The following is a 23,705-nucleotide window of genomic DNA, read 5'->3' as shown; positions in this document are numbered from 1 at the left end:
AACAGCAGCGCATTTTGTATTAATGAAAACAGACTGACGTTAAAACAATAGTTCAGCTACTTAGTTCCACGTAGACAGATCTTTTCCTCCCAGTCACCCCACACTTTTAAGAAACACTGTTCTAAAGGTCAGTACATGTAGATCAGCTGTAGTTCCTGGTTGTTCCACCAGGTGGAGCCTCTTCCTTTTTAATCCTGTAGAGACTAAAAGAGGTGTCGCTCAGTTCATGTTGGCAAGTTTTGTGTTTTGTGTAGATTTTGTGTCTTTTGTGAAATTGTGTCTATCATGTTAAATTTGTCTTTTTGGTTAAGGTTTTGTGACTTTCTTTGAAAATGTTGTGTCTTGTGGAGGTTTTGTGTCTTTTTATGGTTATTTTGTGTCTTTTTGTGGAAGTTTTGTGTCTGTGAAAGTTTTGTGTCTTTTGTGGAAAGTTTGTGTCTTTGTTGAAGTTGTGTGTGCTTTTGTGGGACTTTGTCTCTTTTTGTGAAACTTTTGTGTCTTTTATGTTAAAGTCAGAGTCTACATGTTGTAGAGACTGTAGATTTTGAAGAAGTACGTTGGCTAATTTGAGAGTAATTTTGAACAAACATGCCTCAAACAAAGTAGGTTTTTAGTGATTTTGCTTCATTTAAAATGCATTTAAGGCAGGTTTCAGATGGTTTTCAACAGATTTTTGAACAGTATTTGAGTCATATTGATAAACTGAGTCTTAATGGTTAATTTTATGAGCCATTTTTTGGCAAGTTTTTAAGTTTTGAGTCATTTGGGAAAAGTTTCTAGGTGTTTAGCGTTGGTGTTTCAGGTCATTTGGTCGATGTCTTTGTCAGTGTGGGCACATTTTGATTTCTAGACAGTTTGGATCAGTTTGAGGGAATCTGAGCATTTTCTGAGTTATTTTGGTAAAATGAGGTTTATTCTTTTGACTGTGACACCTGGATAGATGTAGAACTGATCTGGTGTCAGTTTCTATCAGAACTCAGATGTGTTTCTCCTCCTAAATGTCATGGTTCTATCTGATGGACTGATGAAGTTGTGACGCTCAGAAATGATGGAAAAAGTCCATTAAAGTGATAAATCTGGACCCACCTCTATGGACTTCAAGGACCTGGAACTCTGAAAATATTCCCAGTATGAAGGTAGAACTCTGATCATGAATAAAGTTCCTGCAGATGAAGAACCAGATGTTCTCAAGATGTCTTATGTCTGTTTTTGTGTTGTCTGCTGCAGATGAACATCACAGCCTCCAGTGTTTGTCTGATCGGTCAGAAAGATGAAGTCGGTTTCATTCATCATTTCCTTCCTCATTCTGTTTTCATCTTTCTGTCAGTTTGCAGCTGAAACCACGACGTGATGATGATCCTGCAGCAAACTGGACTGAAGATCAGATCAGACGTTTGACAAAGACTCAGTCCAACTTCTCCTAAAGCAGTGGTTCTCAGACTTTTTCTGTCAGGCCCCCCTTCAGAGGACAAAATACTTTCATGGGGTGTTGGGGGAGGTGTGTGCAGATATTTGGCCAAAGGATAATTTTGCTGTGGTTTTCTCATCAGTCATAGAGTCATGGCCATAAGTTTGGACACAAGTACCATGACGCTTGTGAATCTTAGAAAATACCACAAAATTGTCACTTACAATACAGTACACAACTCCTGAGAACTATATTAAGTTTCATATTTAAAAAAAACATCAAAAGAGTTTGGTGTCATTTTGTTATTCTTACCAAATTCGGTTGTGAAAGTACTGCATTTTTTTGTTATTTTCTTCTAATATTATGTTTTGGGAACAAAGTTGTTCCAATTGTTGGAATTTATTGATGATATTATATCCCTTGTTGATTTGTTGACTAATTAAACTGGTGCTGTCAAAAAATATTAGTTATGTTCTGTAATAGACATCAAAACAGACATAGTAAGTCATGCGGTGTCCAAACTTATGACCATGGCCATAAGTTTGGACACAAGTACCATGACGCTTGTGAATCTTAGAAAATACCACAAAATTGTCACTTACAATACAGTACACAACTCCTGAGAACTATATTAAGTTTCATATTTTAAAAAAACATCAAAAGAGTTTGGTGTCATTTTGTTATTTTACCAAATAAAACGTTTAATGTGCATGTCTTCTGTAAAATGAGATTCAATTCAATTCAGTTTTCTTTATATAGCGCCAATTACAGTCAAATTGTCTCAAGACGCTTTACAGAACTCATATGAACCCCAGAGCAGCAAGTGACAGTGGCAAGAAAAACACCCTTTAAACAGGAAAAAGAGCAGAACCCGGATCTTTGTGTGGTGGAACCATCTGCTGGATGGGAGGTAGAGAAGGACAGAAGAGGGGGAGGGATGGGAGAAGAGAGGAGTGGGGGAGCAAGGAACATACAACATACAGTTGGACACATGTATGATCAGATAGATGATACATACAAAGTAGAAGCTAACATGTAAACTGATCCATAGCTTCCTGTTCTGGTGTACGTCATTAAATATTCTACATATGTAGCTGGTAGTAAAATTCAAACAGTATGTAGAAGAGCCTGTGTCTGTGAAGGTTCTCAGTCGTCCAGGTCATCTTAAGGTGACTGGACTTATTCTTGTGATCTTGAAGACGTTTTGCCTCTCATCCGAGCGGCTTCTTCAGTTCTAAAAACTAGTGTGGTAACTTCATTGGGTTTCAACACCTGTTGTTGAAAGTTTTCTTTAGTCTTTCAGTAGATACCATCAGCCTTAGCCCCACCTTCATCTCTAGTGGTTAAATACCTGGGACTCTCCATACTAGTTTTTAGAACTGAAGAAGCCGCTTGGATGAGAGGCGAAACGTCTTCAAGATCACAAGAATAAGTCCAGTTGCCTGAAGTAAACCCTTCACCTATGTAGAAGAGCAGATCAAGTACAGTGAGGGTGATGCAGAGTAGACAGGTGGAAATGAGCAGCTGGAAGCAGAGGACTGGAGGAAGGTCAGCAGCAGCATCCCACAGTGGACATGATGGAGACTGGACCAGTTGGTGGGACAGCAACCACAGATGTGAAGCATCCAGCTCTGGAACCAGGGACACTCGGAGTGAGTGTAATGCAATAATGGTATATATATGAAATATAACAGTTGGTTGTTTCACTTGACTTTCATCACCCCGTCTTCTCTCCTTTCTTGACTTTAATAAGTCTTAAAATTCGTCATTTCCTTTAAAAGAAAAAAACTACAAATATGGCGGATGGGGTGTGGCTAAAGGAAGGCGTCTATGGCGACACAGTCTCTCATTGGCTGAGAGACTGAAGTCCCGCCCCCTTGTGACGTGGCAGCTTCTTATTGGTACCTGTCAAAACTTGATAAGAAATGTTTCATATTAATCTCTCCCCACACCCTGATTTCAACACACACACAAAAATTATTGACTCAGACAATTAAAAGTCCGTCACTGTCACTGAGATCTCCTGGATAAACTCTGAGACCAAACATCAGCTTCTGTTTGTTTTAGTTCAGTTTCAGAAACTTTTTCTTCTGATGACCTGAAGTTTGTCTGAACCATGACCAGCTTCCCTCTGAGTGAGTAGAAAACTGAAACTAACATTTATTTATGTAGAAAACTGTAAAACTATCATTTATTAAAGCAGAAAACTGTAAAACTAACATCTATTAAAGCAGAAAACTGTAAAACTAACATCTATTAAAGCAGAGAACTGTACTTATTAAAGTAGAAAACTGAAACCACGAGTCTCCATTTTATGAGTTTCTCATTAAAATGTTGAAATCTCTTCATGTTTGTTGTGGCTGTGGCCGTATTGTGGTTTTACTGTGGTTTTACTGTGTTTGGGAGTTCTGCTGCTGTCTGGGAGTGAGCGTTCTGTTGTGTGGATCTTTGTCTCCTCCTTGCTTTCTGTGTGAGTCGTCTGTTCGTCCTGTTAGGTTGGAGTGTGTTGTCTGTCTTGGTTCTGTTCAGGAGGAGTGTAACTGGCTGCAGGGTGACGATGCTGGCTGGCTCTTCACCTTTTTAAATCTCGGCAGCCTCACTGGAAAAAATGCTCCTCTCAAAACAAGAAAAAAACTTATTTCAAGGAACTTTTAACTTGAAATAAGTGAAAAATGAACAAGTGAAAAATGTCTTGGTGAAATTTCTGGAAATAAGATCTGATATTTAGAATATTGAGATCTTAAAATGAGCTGGAAAATTTATTCTAAGCTCTATTTTACCAGGATTGTCAAGCTGAGGTGTCTTAACTCTCCTGTTGTCTTCATTTACGGCACCAAAAAAATACTTTCCTTGTCTGAATAAACTCCAAAAATTCAGCAAAAATATTCCCCAAATTTATTTAAAAAAATTGCAAAATCCTAAGGAAGAAAACTCCTAAAAAGTTTCCCTCAAAATGTTTTTTTTTAAATCTCCAAATTTGTCAAGAAATAAAATTTTTAAAAATCTAAAAATTTGTATATGTTTCCAAAAAAAAGAAAACAATTTTTCTCAAAAATCCTAAAATATCAAAATTGATTACATATATATTAATAAAACTTCTAATAGTTTCTTTAAGAACATTAGGGGAAAAAATCAAACAAAATCCAGGGAAATTCACTGAATACTTGTTTATTTTTTTCCCCCAAATGTTCTTAAAGAAACTTTTTTTAACATTTCTTTTTCCAACCAAAAAATTTACAAAAAATGTTGAAAATGTGGACGTTTTCACTGTGAAAAGACCTATTTTCCCCACATTTTTAAACTTAAAAATGAGTCAATTTGACCCACAGGACGACACAATAAGATAATTTCAAGATTGTTTGACTTAACAAGATATTTAAGATGCTTTGTCTTAAAACAATTCCCTCTATCTGCTGAAATGTCTCTTGTTAAGTGAATTTATCTTAAATCAAATAGGATCAGACATTCTGACTAAAAATAAGACAAACAGACTGTTGAGATTTGGAGTTTTTGCAGTGCTGCAGTGGATGAGCCTCTCTGACAGCAGCATGTTTTGGTTGTGTTTCTCTGTTAGATTCGGCGAGCTTTGCTTTTGTTTGTCAGACTTAGTTAGGGTTCTTTTTCTGCTACTTGTGTTTTTGGTGGATAAGGTCTTGAGTGCTAAACTAGTTTGAATGGAGGGCTGCACAGTGGAGTAGTGGTTAGCACTTTCACCTTGCAGCAAGAAGATCCCTGGTTCAAATCCTGGCCTGGGATCTTCCTGCATGGAGTTTGCATGTTCTCCCTGTGCATGCGTGGGTTTTCTCCGGGTACTCCGGCTTCCTCCCACAGTCCAAAAACATGCTGAGGTTAATTGGTTACTCTAAATTGTCCGTAGGTGTGAATGTGAGTGTGATTGTGTGTCTGTATATGTAGCCCTGTGACAGACTGGTGACCTGTCCAGGGTGTCCCCTGCCTTCACCCGAGTCAGCTGGGATAGACTCCAGCACCCCCCATGACCCGAGTGAGGATAAAGCTGTGTATAGAGGATGGATGGACGGACCTTCCCCTAGACGGGTGGGAAAAGTTCACAAACAGTAAATGATGTGAAAACTAAGTTCTGGTTCGTTGTGGGTCCATTTCTTGTCATTTATCGTCAGTTTGTTTTAACAGTTTTGTCTGGTCTTCCTCAGTAGACTTTTTTTGCAGAAAAAGAACAAATTATTGCATAAAAACTCTCCAGATTGCAGGAATTTAGATGATAGAGACTAAAAACATCTCGGCAGAGGAGAATTCTGATCAATGTGATCCCAACACAGTGTTCAATAATTAGAATTATAAATAAAAAATTTGAATTATTTCCAATTTAAGGAGCCTTTAGTTTCAGCTTTATACGTTCGCATGACAGAAAGTCACATCCAAAGTGATTGTGTGCTGCTAATTTGTCTGAATATTTACTTCCTGTACAGTAATGTCGGGTTTTTGAAGGTTAAAGTGATAAATATTGTATTTTTCTGAATCTTTCCACACATTAAACAGTCGTTCTGTGTTTCAGTGCTGATGGCAGCGTGTCTGCTCATGACTTCAGGTAAACATTAAAGGTGTCCTTTCTTTTCTGATTATATTCATAAAACTTTATGTTGAACTCAATCTGAAGCTGATCTCTGATCTGTTAGAACCTGGGAAGCTGCCAAACATATCGTGAGGTGACCTGTGAAGGTTCTTGGGCTCATCTGAAATGTGGTGAGATCAAGTTCTGCTCTGTTTGTAGCTGCATCACCTGAAAATCCGTCAGAACATCCAACCAGAACCTCCTCAGAACCATCTGGTTCTTCATCTGCAGTAACTTTATTAAAGATCAGCGTTGTAACTTCATACTGGAAATGTTTCCAGAGTTCCAGGTCCTTGAAGTCACTGTGAAAAGGCCTATTTTGAACCTATATTTTCCTTGAAGTCCATATATATATATATATATATATATATATATATATACACATATAGGAAAGGAAGAAGGAAAAACACATCTGAGTTCTGGTAAAAACTGACACCAGATCAGTTTTACATTCATCCAGGTGTCACAATCTGAAGGTAAAATTGGGATCATTAATGAAATTACTTAAGCTGAAGAACCAGATGGTTCTGAGGAGTTTTCAGGGGATTTTCTTCTGATTTACTTGATGTTACACAAAGTTTGTCATATTTATATCTCTTATTTACCTCCTTGTTGTAAGATCTGTTCCCTCTGAGATTCTCCAACTCTTCGTCTTCTTCAGGTAAAGGCTACCAAATCTACGTTATTAAGGCTAATTATGGGCGCCACAACAGATACAGATGTTCCTCTGGAAAACCGTACTGGTTGCTTCGAGATACCGACTGCTCACTGGACACGACAGGCATAGTAGAAAAACGGTAAAGATTCCAGCTGCTGTTGTTAAACATTGTGATGAATGTTGCACACATTTGTCTTCTCTCAGATGACAGGCGTACAGTCATGAACCAAAGTTTCCATCCACTTTTAAAGACCACATAAATCATATCAGTCTGTAGTTTCCAATGACTCACAGAACTCTGAATTTTCTATGATGGAATCACTGAAACATGAATCTTTGTCATGAAAATTATCATGAGTTTGGGTTCTTTCATAGATTTATGAAAACTCTTCTGGAAACATGAAATGTAATATTTGGATCAGTTCTTCTGGTTTCAGTCTTCTGGATCATCTTTGACTCCTCTGGACAGAATTGGTTCTGTTCAACTAAACTTGTATTTCTAGCTCAGACTTGTTTCTTCATCAGTCCACAGGTTCTTGATGGGTTTAAGTCAGGACTTTGGGGAAACCAGTCTAGAACCTTCATTCCAGCCTGATGGAACCATTTCTTTACCACGTCTGATGTGTGTTTGGACTCATTGTCTGGTTGAAACATCCAACTGTGTCCAAGATCAACCTTCTGCTGATGGTTTTAGGTTTTCCTGAAGAATGTGGAGGTGATCCTCCTTCTTCATTATTCCATTTACTTTGTGGAAAGCTCCAGTTCCACAGAGCATGATACTGCCACCTCCATGCTTGATGGTAGGTTTGGTGTTCTTGGGGTTAAAGGCCTCACCTTCAGTTTTCTTCCATCTGACCACAGAACGTTCCTCCAGAAGGTCTTTTCTTTGTCCATGTGATCAGCAGCAGACTTGAGTGGAGCTTTAAGGTTCTGCTTCTAGAGGAAGAACTTCCTTCTTCATGGATCCTCTCAGCTCATGTTGATGGAAAACCCTGTGGACACTGACAGCTGTGTTCCAGCAGCTTCTCATTCATTCACACCTGCTTTTTCATCATTCTTGCTTGACTCTTGACCATCCTGACCAATGGTCTCTCAGCAGCAGGTGATAGTTTGTGTTTTCTTCCTGATGGTGGCAGTAACACAACTGGACCATGAACTTTATTCTGACAAACAGATGATTTAGGATCTGATGCTGCTTTCAAATGTCTCCAAGTGACTTTCTGACTTGTTCAAGTCAATGATTTTCTTTTTCAGATCTTTGCTGAGCTCCTCAGACTTTCCCACTGTAGTGTTTGAGTCTAATGAGTGGATCTAATGGGTTCTATTTAAACTGGATCAGAGGAGTCAGCAGCTGTAGTCGATCAGAATCACTAACTAGAAGAACATGAAACTAATGTAATTAACACAACTTTTTTAATCACTGGAACTAATAATTCAAGTTGCTGTGTAAATATTTGACCCCAACAGAATTATCTCTATTGCCTTTTTAAAAATCTCCCAAATTTATTGAAACTGGAAACTACAAAAACTGATTTTAAAAGGAGTTTTTTGGGGGGTCTTTTTTGGTATAAATCATTGATTATTGATCTCCTGCTCCCTCTTCTTCCTTGTGGTTTCTGCATGTTCATCAGTCTTCCTGTGTGTGAGTTCATATTTATATTCTGGACATAAACAAGGTGCTAACTCATATTAATCTACATCCACAGCTGTGATTGGAATCACTGCTGTGCCATCAAAGCCAGCAACTGGGAGTTTGGAGACCCCTGCTGGGGCACACACAAGTACCTGGATGTGACTTACAAATGTATCGGTAAGCAGCTCAGAGAAGCTTCGGCTACCGTTAGTTTGAGGAAACACTAGAACCTAAACTACAGGGTTTACAAAAATTGTTCATCTCCATCTGAAGCTTTCCATTTTTATTGCTTTTCATCACTGAATCATATTGAATTTAATCTGGCATTTTTTTAAAGAAATGAAGGTGTCACAGGAAAGAGACTAGTGAGGGAGGTCACCAAGACACCTATGACTCCTCTGAAGGAGTTCCAATGGTCATATTAAACCTGGACTAGAGTTCACCAGAAGACACGTGGAGACTCATGTCTTCCAACACAGGATGGAGCTTTATGACTATCAGACTAGATGATTGGTTTAAACACAAGAGCCATGTGCGCCAAACAAAGAGGATGAACACTCAGTGAAGGACCTAGGATCCCTGACCCATCACTATACACACCAGTGAGCAGTGGTTCCTGACATCTCTGGGGGTCATCAGGTGGAAACCTCCCTTCAATGGTGTTTCGCCTATTTAGTCCCACAACACTTCCAGGAGGCTGGGATCAACTCTGGTGTCCCAGATTCACACCCCTAGTGCCAGTTCACACTGCTCCTACACAAACCAAACAGCACCGCCACGTTCAGCTGACAAAGGCCCGTTTAGGAGATGCTTCAGGTAGTAACCAGTGCTGATGCTACCAGTTAGCAAGTGCAAGATGCTGAATACCTAGTGCCAACAGATAAAAATAGAAAAAAAAGGCCATGGAAACTGCATTTATAAACTCTTCAAATCCCTCTAAATGCTAATGCTAGCTGCAAGACTACCACCATGTCCAAAGCAAACTTGCCACTGACAAAGAAACTATACAAGTCAGCCAAACTCGCTCATGCTACATGCTAATGCTAACCGCTGATTGCTAAAATACATCACTGCTTCAGCCAAGCTCACCGCAGACAGAGCGTATACAGCAGACTTCATCTAAGATGCAAGAACCAGTTGCTAACTGCCCATTGCTAATGCTACCTAACAAGAAAAAAACACAAAGAAAAAGAAACAGCCACTACCTTACACCACAGACTTACCTGAGATGGCCACATGGTCCCAGAGAGCATAGATATGTATAGAAGAGTAGATACACGAGCGCGTTGTAGCAGCTGGCTAATCAACGTGCCTACGTGGCGGCCATCTTGGAGGGGGCAAAGTTCCCATTCAAAACAATGCATGTACATTGAAAATAAATCATAATTTGCTCACTTCTTGACCGATTTCCATGTGGTCTACTTCATTGTCAACGTCAAAACATGTACTATTAATAGAGAATATTTGATCTAAAATAATCATTTAAAAAACACCAAAAAAGACTTCCTACAAATGTAGCCTGTAATTTTAGTTATCTTCTTCTTTAGGGGGCTGCACAGTGGCGTAGTGGTTAGCACTTTTGCCTTGCAGCAAGAAGATCCCCGGTTCAAATCCCGGTCTGGGCCTGGGATCTTTCTGCATGGAGTTTGCATGTTCTCCCTGTGCATGCGTGGGTTTTCTCCGGGTACTCCGGCTTCCTCCCACAGTCCAAAAACATGCTGAGGTTAATTGGTTACTCTAAATTGTCCGTAGGTGTGAATGTGAGTGTGATTGTGTGTCTGTATATGTAGCCCTGTGACAGACTGGTGACCTGTCCAGGGTGTCCCCTGCCTTCACCCGAGTCAGCTGGGATAGACTCCAGCACCCCCCATGACCCTAATGAGGATGAAGCGGTGTATAGAGGATGGATGGATGGATGGATTATTCTTTAGGTCCAGAGGCCAGGGAATCTTTTCAGTTCAGCCATTACATAAATAAATGTAAATACATAGATACATAGAAAATGTTTTGAGATCAAAAGATTTAATTGTAAATGTAATCTATTAATTTATTTCTTCTTAATATTAATTTATTATTATTTACACACACACACACACACACACACACACACACACACACACACACACACACACACACATATATATAACAAGGAGCTAGACTAGAACAGGATAGAGTTTCTTGATATTTACAATAAACAACACAATTACATTAACAATAAACAGCACAATTATTATTAATATTAATTATTTATTTTTTATATCTCTTTTTAGGATGACATATACATATAACAAGATAGATTAGAACAGGGTAGAGTTTATTTACTTTTACAATAAACAACTGAAGTATCAATATTAATTAATTATTATTTAATAAACACTGATGGAACAACACCAGGTCTCAGTGTTGGGCAGTAACGTCACTACAAATAGCGTCGTTAGTAGTTTAACTATATTTTTCTGTAACGACGCGATAGTGTCGTTGTTTACTAAATCAAAAAATGTTTCAACAGCCTAGCTGATCTTTTGGTCATGTAGCGCAGTAGCGAACGCAAAAAGCTACATTTTAAAATGATGAATGTTGAACTGCTTGAAGCGGAGCTTTCTGCTCTGCTGCAGTCTCATCTCCAAACGCCGACATGTCTGTGTCGACCAATAGAAGCGGAAGAACTGTTGACGTCATTCAACAATCCCTTCCTGCGACTCACTGGATCCACACACACAGACGCTCGCTTCAGTTCACTGAAGCAACCGAAGGAGTCAGAGTCACCGTGGCCCTACCTAAATAGTTATATGAGTTTTTGTGAAAAAACGGTGAAAAGTTATGTTTTCAGATGCCTACTGTGCCAGCCCAAGGCGAAGTTTCTGTCAACTTCAAAGACGTCAAATACAAATGTGAGAACCCATATACAGGTGACTACCGAATATGCACAACCAGCAGCAGTTAGCTAACCACCACATGTCAACCGCAGTATAAGATGCACACACAAACAAGCTGCTTTTCAACATCTAAAATTCGCGTGGCAGTAAATTAATTAAATTACGTGTAAGGTTGTGGTGGCAGTGTGTGAATATGTATAAATTGGGGGATTAAATAATTAAACTGATACATATAGGAGGGAAGAGGTATGGGAGAAAACTTCATTATTAGCCCCTGAATTTTTGTGATAATTAAGTCGGTTCAGTGTGGAGAAAAAAAAAAGTAACTTGAATGTATTAAGCTACTTTGGCCATATTGCTGTAGCTTAGCTTGCTACATTTCTGTGGGTCATAGCTTCAGTGTAGTAAAGCTTGATTTAACACGGAGTAGCTGGTAGCTTAGCTCATTATACAGTGCCTTGTGAAAGTATTCGGCCCCCTTGAACTTTTCAACCTTTCGCCACATTTCAGGCTTCAAACATAAAGATATAAAATTTTAGTTTTTTGTCAAGAATCAACAACAATTGGGACACAATCGTGAAGTGGAACGAAATTTATTGGATATTTTAAACTTTTTTAACAAATAAAAAACCTGAAAAGTGGAGTGTGCAATATTATTCGGCCCCTTTACTTTCAGTGCAGCAAACTCACTCCAGAAGTTCAGTGAGGATCTCTGAATGATCCAGTGTTGTCCTAAATGACTGATGATGATAAATAGAATCCACCTGTGTGTAATCAAGTCTCCGTATAAATGCACCTGCTCTGTGGTAGTCTCAGGGTTCTGTTTAAAGTGCAGAGAGCATCATGAAGACCAAGGAACACACCAGGCAGGTCCCAGATACTGTTGTGGAGAAGTTTAAAGCTGGATTTGGATACAAAAAGATTTCCCAAGCTTTAAACATCTCAAGGAGCACTGTGCAAGCAATCATATTGAAATGGAAGGAGCATCAGACCACTGCAAATCTACCAAGACCCGGCCGTCCCTCTAAACTTTCACCTCCAACAAGGAGAAGACTGATCAGAGATGCAGCCAAGAGGCCCATGATCACTCTGGATGAACTGCAGAGATCTACAGCTGAGGTGGGAGAGTCTGTCCATAGGACAACAATCAATCGTACACTGCACAAATCTGGCCTTTATGGAAGAGTGGCAAGAAGAAAGCCATTTCTCAAAGATATCCATAAAAAGTCTGGTTTGAAGTTTGCCACAAGCCACCTGGGAGACACACCAAACATGTGGAAGAAGGTGCTCTGGTCAGATGAAACCAAAATCCAACTTTTTGGCCACAATGCAAAACAATATGTTTGGCGTAAAAGCAACACAGCTCATCACCCTGAACACACCATCCCCACTGTCAAACATGGTGGTAGCAGCCTCATGGTTTGGGCCTGCTTTTCTTCAGCAGGGACAGGGAAGATGGTTAAAATTGATGGGAAGATGAATGGAGCCAAATACAGGAGCATTCTGGAAGAAAACCTGTTGGAGTCTGCAAAAGACCTGAGACTGGGACGGAGATTTATCTTCCAACAGGACAATGATCCAAAACATAAAGCCCAATCTACAATGGAATGGTTGACAAATAAACGTATCCAGGTGTTAGAATGGCCAAGTCAAAGTCCAGACCTGAATCCAATCCAGAATCTGTGGGCAGAGCTGAAGGCTGCTGTTCACAAACGCTCTCCATCCAACCTCACTGAGCTCCAGCTGTTTTGCAAGGAAGAATGGGCAAGAATTTCAGTCTCTGGATGTGCAAAACTGATAGAGACATACCCCAAGCGACTTGCAGCTGTAATTGCAGCAAAAGGTGGCGCTACAAAGTATTAATGCAAGGGGGCCGAATAATATTGCACGCCCCACTTTTCAGGTTTTTATTTGTTAAAAAAGTTTAAAATATCCAATAAATTTCGTTCCACTTCACGATTGTGTCCCACTTGTTGTTGATTCTTGACAAAAAATTACAATTTTATATCTTTATGTTTGAAGCCTGAAATGTGGTGAAAGGTTGAAAAGTTCAAGGGGGCCGAATACTTTCACAAGGCACTGTAGTTTCCATGTAGCTTGCCCAACACTGCCAGGTCTGAGCCGGCTAACCTGCCCAGCCCTGTCAGACTCTTCAGGTTTAAAATGATCACTGTAGAGCACTGACTCATTGCTGGCAGCAAACCCTTCTCTCCTCAGAGCTACTTCCACTTCCTTCTCAGCCCATAGTCTCTGGGAAATCTATATGGAGTAAGAAAAATAGACAGAGAAATAAATAAGTATGTACACAACAACATATTTATAAAGAAATCATGCTAATAAATTAAGTACAATGAACTGAATCAGCCAATATACTGTAGACCAAAGCTATTTAATTTGATCAGTATAACATTGTTTAGTAACATTTCAATTATTTGACAGCAGTCCTAAAGAACTGCTGTAATCCCAATCATAAAATGGGTTTGGAGGAAGATTATATGGTAATCTGGATTTATAAAAGTAGGCTTTATAACTACTATTGGTAGTACTGGTGGTATTAATAGTAATTCTACTACTACTAGTAGTAGTGGTAATACACCAACTACCGGGCTTTGCAAAAGTTCTGTTACACACGGTTTCATGATCTTTAGAGACGTTTACATGTCGGAGTGAAAAATTCCATTGAATAAACGGAAAGTTCTACCTTATAGGCAGGTGTCCTTAATACAATTTTTTCTCCGGTGAAGTTGTATCAAGATGGAAGTCAGAAGAGTTGAGATATCTGCTCTCCTTTGTGCTGAACATCAGCCGGATGACCGTCCACGGAGTCGCGGAGAGGCTAAAGAATGGTGAAGATCTTTCAGGTCTCCACCATTCTTGAAAGATCACTGAAAGATCTTCACCATTCTTGAGCCTCTCCGCGACTCTGTGGACGGTCATCCGGCTGATGTTCAGTTGCTTGGCTCTGTCAGACTTGTTGTGGCCAGCATGAAGGAGAGCAGATATCTCAACTCTTTTGACTTCCATCTTGATACAACTTCACTGGAGAAAAAATTGTATTAATGACACCTGCCTATAAGGTAGAACTTTCAGTTTGTTTTATGGAATTTTTCACTCCGACATGTAAACGTCTCTAAAGATCATGAAACCGTGTAACAGAACTTTTGCAAAGCCCGGTACTGCTGCTGATACCGTCTCTGCTACTACAACTTGTAATACTATTACACATGCTGATACTACTTCTACGACTCTAACAGCTACTTATACTACTACTACTGCTTGTACTTTTAGTATTACTACTACTGCTTGTACAACTACACTACAGCTACTATTAATCATCTAGTATTTGATTGTCAAGCTGCTACCTCATGTTAGTGTTATGCTAGTGGCTAACTAACTAGCTCGCTGTCATAGATTGGAAGCTCTCAACAAGATTTAATAATGAAAAAACAGCCAAAAACTATTCTTACCTATGAAAAGTTATTCCAAGTTTCCTTGTCTCGATCGTCCGATGTGGTGTGCAACTATGCAGCACAGTGAGCTGGCAGTCTTCTTGTTTTAGTTTTCACGCCGTACACATCAATGGAAAACACTGAAACTTTGCCCCCACTAGCTTAGTGTCGCTCAGAGGGGCGTGGCCTATCTACTGATTCATATCTATGCCAGAGTGACTCTAACAGGCCACTCCCCCACCTGATCTACACTTCCTCTTCCTGGATCTCTGCCCATTAGTCGGGAGGTTAAGTGACTTTTGACTTCAAATCATGATGCAAAGGTCCCCTTTGGTATGGAAGTACTTTAGGGTCATACAAGTAAATTTATCCTAAGACACAAGTGAGATCACGCTTTGGCGGCCATTTTAAAAATGGGGACCTTTGCATCATGACTTGAAGTCAAAAGCCTATTTTTTGGGCTTAACCTCCCTACTACATTGGAGGAGGGAAAAGAAGACGGAGAAAACAGAGTGAAGGAGAGGGCTTGTCCTCTGCCTCCCTCTACTCCGTTACCATCCCTGTTTCACCCCCAAACGATTATTATTTCTCCTAATCCATCTGCACTATTTCTTGGGGAACAACAAGCTTTCCTCCTAAATTTACAGTCACATCCAAAAGTATTGGAACAGCAAGTTCAATTCCTTTGTTTTTGTTGTACAGTGAACCCTCGTTTATCGCGGGGGTTACGTTCCAAAAAGAACCCGCGATAGGCGAAATCCGTGAAGTAGTCAGCTTTATTTTTTACAGATATTATACAATACTGCACCAGGGGGAGCGCTGCAGCTGCAGCCAGGTGGATGCCGCGGCGGTACTCTTGCCTCAGAGAGCGGCCGGCTGAATCAATTGGAGCAGTCGGGGGTGGGGAAGGCTCGCGCCAGCGCTCTTCTCCTGGGGAGCGCGGCTGCGATGGCCAGAGACGGCTGGGGACCACGTCTACTGTCCGGTTGACGGCGGGGAAAAGAATAAGGCTGCTCCGTCAGCTCCGTCTTTCAGGGTGTCTCACTACATGGAGACCAAGGAGAGAAATGATCCAGCGCTCCACAGCAGGCAGTGCTGGCCTGTATGGCAGAGGAGACGAGGCACGGACACTGTTCACGTTGGTCAGTCCCTTAGCCAATCGGGATGCAAAACACAATGCACTGTTTAAAAAAAAGCATGAAAAAAATGCGCTAAAAAAATCCGTGAAACAGCGAAGCCGTGAAAGGTGAACCGCGTTATAGCGAGGGTTCACTGTATACTGAAGACATTTGGGTTTCAGATAAAAAGATGAATATGACACAAAAGTTCAGAATTCCAGCTTTTATTTCGTGGTATTTACATCTAGATGTGTTAAACAACCCAAGAAAGATAACCTTTTCTTTGAACCCACTCACTTTTCAAGTGAGCAAAAGTATTGGAACAGACATTGTTAAATTAACTTAAAGTGAATAACATTTAATATTTGGTGGCATAACCCTTACTTGCAATAACTACATGGAGCCTGTGACCCGTTGACTTCACCAGGCTGCTGCATTCTTCATTAGAAATGCTGTTCCAGGCCTTTACTGCAGCCTCTTTCAGTTCTTGTTTCTTTCTGGGGGTTTCTCCCTTCGGTCTCCTCTTCAGGAGGTAAATGCATGTTCTATTGGGTTAAGGTCTGGTGACTGACTTGGCCAGTCCAAGACCTTCCACTTTTCCCCCCTGATGAAGTCCTTTGTTGTGTTGACAGTGTGCTTTGGGTCATTGTCTTGTTGCATGATGAAGCTTCTCCCGATTAGTTTGGAGGCATTTTTCTGTAAATTGCCAGACAAAATGGTTTTGTAGACATCAGAATTCATTCTGCTGCTACCATCATGAGTTACATCATCAATAAAGACCAGTGAGCTCATTCAGAAGCAGCCATGTAAGCCTAAGCCATGACACTACCTCCACCATGTTTCACAGATGAGCTTGTATGTTTTGGATCATACACACGTGGACAAAATTGTTGGTACCCCTCAGTTAAAGAAGGAAAAACCCCCAATTCTCACTGAAATCACTTGAAACTCACAAAAGTAACAATAAATAAAAATTTATTGAAAATTAAATAATCAAAAACAGCCATTACTTTTGAATTGTTGATTAACATAATTATTTAAAAAAACAAACTAATGAAACAGGCCTGGACAAAAATGATGGTATCTCTATAAAAGATTGAAAACTATTTGACCAGAGTGACATGATTAACTCAGGTGTGTCATTTAATTGACATCACAGGTGTTTCCAAACTCATAATCAGTCAGTCTGCCTATTTAAAGGGAGACAAGTAGTCACCCTGCTGTTTGGTGAAAAGGTGTGTACCACACTGAACATGGACAACAGAAAGCGAAGGAGAGAATTGTCCCAGGACATCCGAAAAAAAATGATAGACAAACATCTTAAAGGTAAAGGCTATAAGACCATCTCTAAACAGCTTGAAGTTCTTGTGACAACAGTGGCTCATATTATTCAGAAGTTCAAGACCCACGGGACAGGAGCCAACCTCCCTGGACGTGGCCGCAAGAGGAAAATTGATGACAAATTGAAGAGACGGATCGTTGGAATTGTATCCAAAGAGCCCAGAGCAACCTCCAAAGAAATTAAAGGTGAACTCCAAGGCCAAGGTACATCAGTGTCAGATTGCACCATTCGTCGTTGTTTGAGCCAAAGTGGACTTCATGGGAGACGACCAAGGAGGACACCACTGCTGAAAAAAACTCATAAAAAAGCCAGACTGGAATTTGCAAAAATGCATGTTGACAAGCCACAAAGCTTCTGGGAGAATGTCCTTTGGACAGATGAGACCAAACTGGAGCTTTTTGGTAAGGCACATCAACTCTATGTTCATAGACTCAAAAACCAAGCATACGAAGAAAAGAACACTGTCCCTACGGTGAAACATGGAGGAGGCTCAGTAATGTTTTGGGGCTGCTTTGCTGCATCTGGCACAGGGTGTCTTGAAAGTGTGCAAGGTACGATGAAATCTGAAGACTATCAAGGCATTCTGGAGAGAAATGTGCTGCCTAGTGTCAGAAAGCTTGGTCTCAGTCGCAGGTCATGGGTCTTCCAACAGGACAACCATCCAAAACACACAGCCAAAAACACCCAAGAATGGCTGAGAGAAAAGCGTTGGACTATTCTAAAGTGGCCTTCTATGAGCCCAGATCTGAATCCCATTGAACATATGTGGAAGGAGCTGAAACATGCCATTTGGAGAAGACACCCATCAAACCTGAGACAACTGGAGCTGTTTGCTCATGAGGAGTGGGCCAAAATACCTGTTGACAGCTGCAGAACGCTCATTGACAAATACAGAAATCGTTTAATTGCAGTGATTGCCTCAAAAGGTTGTGCAACAAAATATTAAGTTATGGGTACCATCATTTTTGTCCAGCCCTATTTCATTAGTTTGTTTTTTTAAATAATTATGTTAATCAACAATTCAAAAGTGATGGCTGATTTTGATTATTTAATTTTCAATAAATTTTTATTTATTGTTACTTTTGTGAGTTTCAAGTGATTTCAGTGAGAATTGTGGGTTTTTCCTTCTTTAACTGAGGGGTACCAACAATTTTGTCCACGTGTGTAAGCAGATTATTTCTTTCTCCATACTTTGGCCTTTCCGTCACTTTGGTAGAGGGTAATCTTGGTCTCATCAGTCCATAAAACTTTGTTCCAAAACTTTTGTGGCTGATCTCTGTACTTCTTTGCAAAATCCAATCTGGCCTTCCGATTCTTTTTGCTGATGAGTGTTTTTATCTTGTGCTACGGCTTCTTTCTTCCTTCTCTCCGAGTCTTCTTCTAACAGTGGATTGTGACTCTTTCACCCGTGCCCCGTGGAGGTTGGCAGTGATGTCAGTGACTGTTGTTTTTGGATTTTTCTTCACAGCTCTCACAATGTTTCTGTCATCAACTGCTGTTGTTACCTTGGGCCGACCTGTTCGATGTTTGTTGCTCAGTACACCAGTAGTTTCTTTATTTTTCAGAACATTCCAAATTGTTGTAGTGGCTGTGCCCAATGTTTGTGCAATAGCTCTGATCGATTTTCCCTCTTCTCTCGGCTTCAAAATGGTTTGCTTTTCTCCCATAGACAGCTCTCTGGTCTTCATGATCATCAGGGCCTCCTCCTCTGCCACCACCTGATTCAGCTCTCTCACTCTCTGCTCACAGTACCGCCTTCCCCAGCTGCAGTCAATCATCCAATTCCCCTCTCACCGAATCCAGAACAGCTGAGAGGCATTTCCACTGATTGCTCCTCCTCCATAAAAGACCAGTCATTCCACTCAGCCTCTGCCAGAACGTAGACTCTGCTCCTGCAGTTAGTTGCCTTCTTGCCTCTGAAAACCTGTTTAAAGATTAATTCTAACCTGTGTTTCCCTGTGCCGAGTTGGACACCCTGCTGCCCAGCTCTCCTCTGCTCTGCCTCCTCCTTGGACCGTCTGGAACATCATCGTCTGTGGATAATTCCTGCTGAGCTCACTGGTCTCTGGATCACCTGGCAACCCCCACCCGCCAAGAACCAAACCCTCCTGTCAGCTCTCCGTCGCCCCATTGCCCACTCCCCCTCATCTGTTCCACCGCTGGTTTCCAGTCTCCGTCAGTTCCCCAGTTTCCCTGTTCACTCTCAGAAACTTCTAGATTCCTAGCCACGGTTCTCCGCCACTAGACTTCTCCTGATTGCACATGAAATCCGTAATCAGCATCTAGTTCTGCCTCTCTGTGTGCTCTCTGCTCGGGTTCCCCCAGCCATGCCTACCAATGTTTGCTTAACAGAAAATGTAGTTTTCACAGGTGAAACCCAAAGCCAAAAACAAGAACTATTTAATGTCTCTGCAATCGATCTAAAAGGCAACACCTGGGCAACTAATAATATCCATCAGTCACATGTTCCAATACTTTTGCTCACTTGAAAAGTGAGTGGGTTCAAAGAAAAGGTGCTCTGTCCTGGGTTGTTTAACACATCTTGATGTAAAAACCACAAAATAAAATCTGGAATTCTGAACTTTTGTGTCATATTCATCTTTTTATCTGAAACCCAAATATCTTCAGTATACAACAAAAACAAAGGAATTGAACTTGCTGTTCCAATACTTTTGGAAGTGACTGTACCTGCATTTCCCAATCACCAGCTCCTACCAGGCGGCCACGCTCCTGTCTCCTTCCTGACTTAAGACCTCTGTCCTTCTCCCCCTCTCCAACTAATTTCACGACTAACCTCTACTTACTAGAACCTCCAGATTTCACTTGCATTCTCCTCTCTTCAATTCCTGCAGCTAAGCTTCTCAGCACCTGATTATGCTGCCATGTATAGCGGCCTTGTGGTAAGCTAATTGTACAACCAGACAAAATATGCTGTAAGCTACCAGTACCTGAGCTCAGCTTGATGGACACCAAACACTCAACTTCATCACAAACACACCATCCCCACTGTGAAGCATGGTGGTGGCAGCATCATGATGTTCCTCAGCAGCAGGTCCTGGAAGGCTTGTAAAGGTAGAGGGTAAATGAATGCAGCAAAGTCTAGAGAAATCCTGGAGGACAACCTGATGCAGTCTGAAGAGAACTGAGACTTGGAGAAGATTAGTTTTCCATCCAGATGATGAACCGAAGCAAACAACCAAAGATACTCAGAAATGGTTTGAAGACAACAAGGTGGAAGTTCTGGAGGCCGAGTCAGAGTCCAGACCTCAATCCAACTGAGAATTAGTGTCTGGACCTGAAAAGTTTTGTTGACTCAGGATCCCTGAGGAACCTGACAGAGTTTGAACAGTTTTATGGAGCACCTTTCTGCTCCTTCAGTACTTCTGGTCAGATTCTAAACTGCCTTCTGTTGTCTTCATTCTCTGTGTGTTGACAGTAAAGTTGAATCTAATCTAAACTAGGTTGTGTTCACAGTACAGCAGCTGATTTCAGAGAGTTGCCTTAGACCAACAGTCTGCACAAACATGGATAATAAACTATGAAAACTGTTGGACTTAATGGTTGCATTTTCCAGCTGCAATTTTTCACTGCTAACGTCACCTGAGGCAGCAGGTGAGGGTGTGGGCGGTCCTTGTGTTTGTAAAAGTCTGTCAGGTGATGAGTGAGCTGCTGGATGTGAACTGAACCTGATCTGTAATCTTTTAGCTATCCCAGAAAGATCCAATGAAATTTACTCTGTGACCTGTGAGGGCTCTGTGGCTCACCTGACATGTGGTAAGATCAAGTTCTGTCAACACCATCAACATATTTAGATCTTCATGATGGTTTCCTCCCTGTTGTCTGAGCTGTTCCCTCTGAGCTTCTCCAACTCTTCTTCTTCTTCTTCAGGTTACGGACGTGTTCTCAACATCCACTGGGCTGATTATGGACGCAGCGACAGAACCACATGTACCGCTACACGACCGTCCTATCAGACCCAGGATACCTGCTGCTCACTGCCCATGTCGGGTAGAGTAGGTCGACGGTACAGATTCTAGCTGCTGTTGTTAAACATTGTGATGAATGTTGCACACATTCGTCTTTTCTCACATGACAGACGTAGTCATGAACCAAAGTGTCCATCCACTTTTAAAGACCACATAAATCATATCAGTCTGTAGTTTCCAATGACTCACAGAACTCTGAATTTTCTATGATGGAATCACTGAAACATGAATCTTTGTCATGATAACAATCATGAATTGAGGTTCTTTCAGAGATTTACTAAAGGTCTTCTAGAAACATGAAATGTAATATTTGGTTCAGTTCTTCTGGTTTCAGTCTTCTGGATCATCTTTGACTCCTCTGGACAGAACTGGTTCAGTTCAACTAAACTTGTTGTCTTTCTGACTCAGACTTGTTTCTTCATCAGTCCACAGGTTCTTGATGGGTTTAAGTCAGGACTTTGGGGAGACCAGTCTAGAACCTTCATTCCAGCCTGATGGAACCATTTCTTTACCACGTCTGATGTGTGTTTGGACTCATTGTCTGGTTGAAACATCCAACTGTGTCCAAGATCAACCTTCTGCTGATGGTTTTAGGTTTTCCTGAAGAATGTGGAGGTAATCCTCCTTCTTCATTATTCCATTTACTTTGTGTAAAGCTCCAGTTCCACAGAGCATGATACTGCCACCACCATGCTTGAAGGTAGGTTTGGTGTTCTTGGGGTTAAAGGCCTCACCTTCAGTTTTTCTTCCATCTGACCACACAACTTTCCTCCAGAAGGTCTTTTCTTTGTCCATGTGATCAGCAGCAGACTTGAGTGGAGCTTTAAGGTTCTGCTTCTAGAGGAAGAACTTCCTTCTTCATGGATCCTCTCAGCTCATGTTGATGGAAAACCCTGTGGACACTGACAGCTGTGTTCCAGCAGCTTCTCATTCATTCACACCTGCTTTTTCATCATTCTTGCTTGACTCTTGACCATCCTGACCAATGGTCTCTCAGCAGCAGCTGATAGTTTGTGTTTTCTTCCTGATGGTGGCAGTAACACAACTGGACCATGAACTTTATTCTGACAAACAGATGATTTAGGATCTGAAGCTGCTTTCAAATGGCTCCAAATGACTTTCTGACTTGTTCAAGTCAATGATTTTCTTTTTCAGATCTTTGCTGAGCTCCTCAGACTTTCCCACTGTAGTGTTTGAGTCTAATGAGTGGATCTAATGGGTTCTATTTAAACTGGATCAGAGGAGTCAGCAGCTGTAGTCGATCAGAATCACTAACTAGGAGAACATGAAACTAATGTAATTAACCTAATTTTTTTCGTCACTGAAACTAATAATTCAAGTTGCTGTGAATGTATTTGACCCTAACAGAATAACCTCTCTACTAGCTTTTAAAAAAATCTCCAAAATCATATAATTTATCAAAACTGGAAACTACAAAAACTGATTTTTAAAAGAGTTTTTTCTGGTCTTTGTAGAAATCCTTGATCATTGATCTGCTCCTTCTTCTTCCTTGTGGTTTCTCCATGGTTATCAGACTTCCTGTGTGTGATTTCATATTTATATTCCGGACATAAACAAAGTGCTAACTCATATTCATCTATATCGACAGCTGTGACGGGAGAAGGTCCTGTTCCATCTCAGCCAGCAACTCGGAGTTTGGAGACCCTTGTTGGGGAACCTACAAGTACCTGGAAGTGACTTACACCTGTGATTGTAAGCAGCTTCACATGACTCAAATGTTCTCAGTTTCGAAAACATTGTCCCTCAGGTCAATAACTTAATCTAAAACTGATATCTGATCTGCTCTTTTGCAGCTCCGTGACTGGATAAAAGCCTAAAGTCAGACATCGCAGCGTATCATCTGAGCTCTGGATGAAATATATACTGAACCAGTAATCAGCAAAATAACAATAATTCAAATGGTAAATAAACGACCAAAAGTATTTGGACAGCTCAAGCTAGATCAGGCTGGTCAACTGTCCACAAACATTTGGCCACATAGTTACCGCAAGTTCAAGATTCCTGTTCCTTCCTGACTGAATGTCTTTATCAGCTTTTTTCTGTTATTTCATCATATTCTTCTGTACCTGTATCTTCATTATGCTAATAAATACATATACCTGGCATCAACATGGTGGAGTCTGGGCTGTGTTCTTGTTCATACTGTTGTAGTATTATTATAATTTATTTAACACTCTTACTCAAACAAGTAAAACAAAGTATTTCCTGCTTTAGAATCACATGAAAACGAATCCACCTGGTGTTCAGCCGTGCATGAGGATTCTTGTGTTCACTCTTACAGCAGAACAGAGTTTTTGTTTGAGATTCAGACATTTCAGACTTTTAGAGTCAATTCAGATGAATTCTCAGTCATTTTGAACACATTTTGCTAGTTTTTGGATGAGTTCTGAGTCTTTTCTGGACAAACTAAGTTGTTTTGATTAGTTTTGGACAAATTCTGAGTCATTTTGAAGACATTTTCCCTGATTTTGTTATGTTTCAAGTAATTTCAGATACATTTTCAGTCTTTTTAAAATCCATTTTAATAATTTTGGATGAAAGATAAGATGGACACCATTTACTAGACCATGATGACCTCAAGACCTTGAGGTCATCCATAAGGTTTGAATCATCTTGGAGACAT

The 23,705-nt window shown here is 40.6% G+C and overlaps 1 protein-coding gene across 1 annotated transcript; it reads left to right on the top strand.

Annotated features, from left to right (window-relative positions):
• Positions 1-6,063: 6,063 nt before the first annotated feature.
• On the top strand, positions 6,064-23,193 carry LOC110967591 (L-rhamnose-binding lectin CSL3-like; the record flags this gene model as incomplete). The annotated part of the gene is made up of 7 exons (XM_051949699.1): positions 6,064-6,130; positions 6,661-6,796; positions 8,364-8,467; positions 20,781-20,849; positions 20,964-21,099; positions 22,671-22,774; positions 22,876-23,193. Coding segments are annotated over 7 exons (624 nt in total), but the record flags the coding sequence as incomplete, so codon positions are not given.
• Positions 23,194-23,705: the final 512 nt, after the last annotated feature.

This window comes from Acanthochromis polyacanthus, chromosome 6 (assembly GCF_021347895.1).
Source record: "Acanthochromis polyacanthus isolate Apoly-LR-REF ecotype Palm Island chromosome 6, KAUST_Apoly_ChrSc, whole genome shotgun sequence".
Taxonomy (NCBI): Eukaryota; Metazoa; Chordata; class Actinopteri; family Pomacentridae; genus Acanthochromis; species Acanthochromis polyacanthus.
Note: the sequence above shows the minus strand (reverse complement) of the source record. Positions and strands in the feature narration are given on the sequence as shown.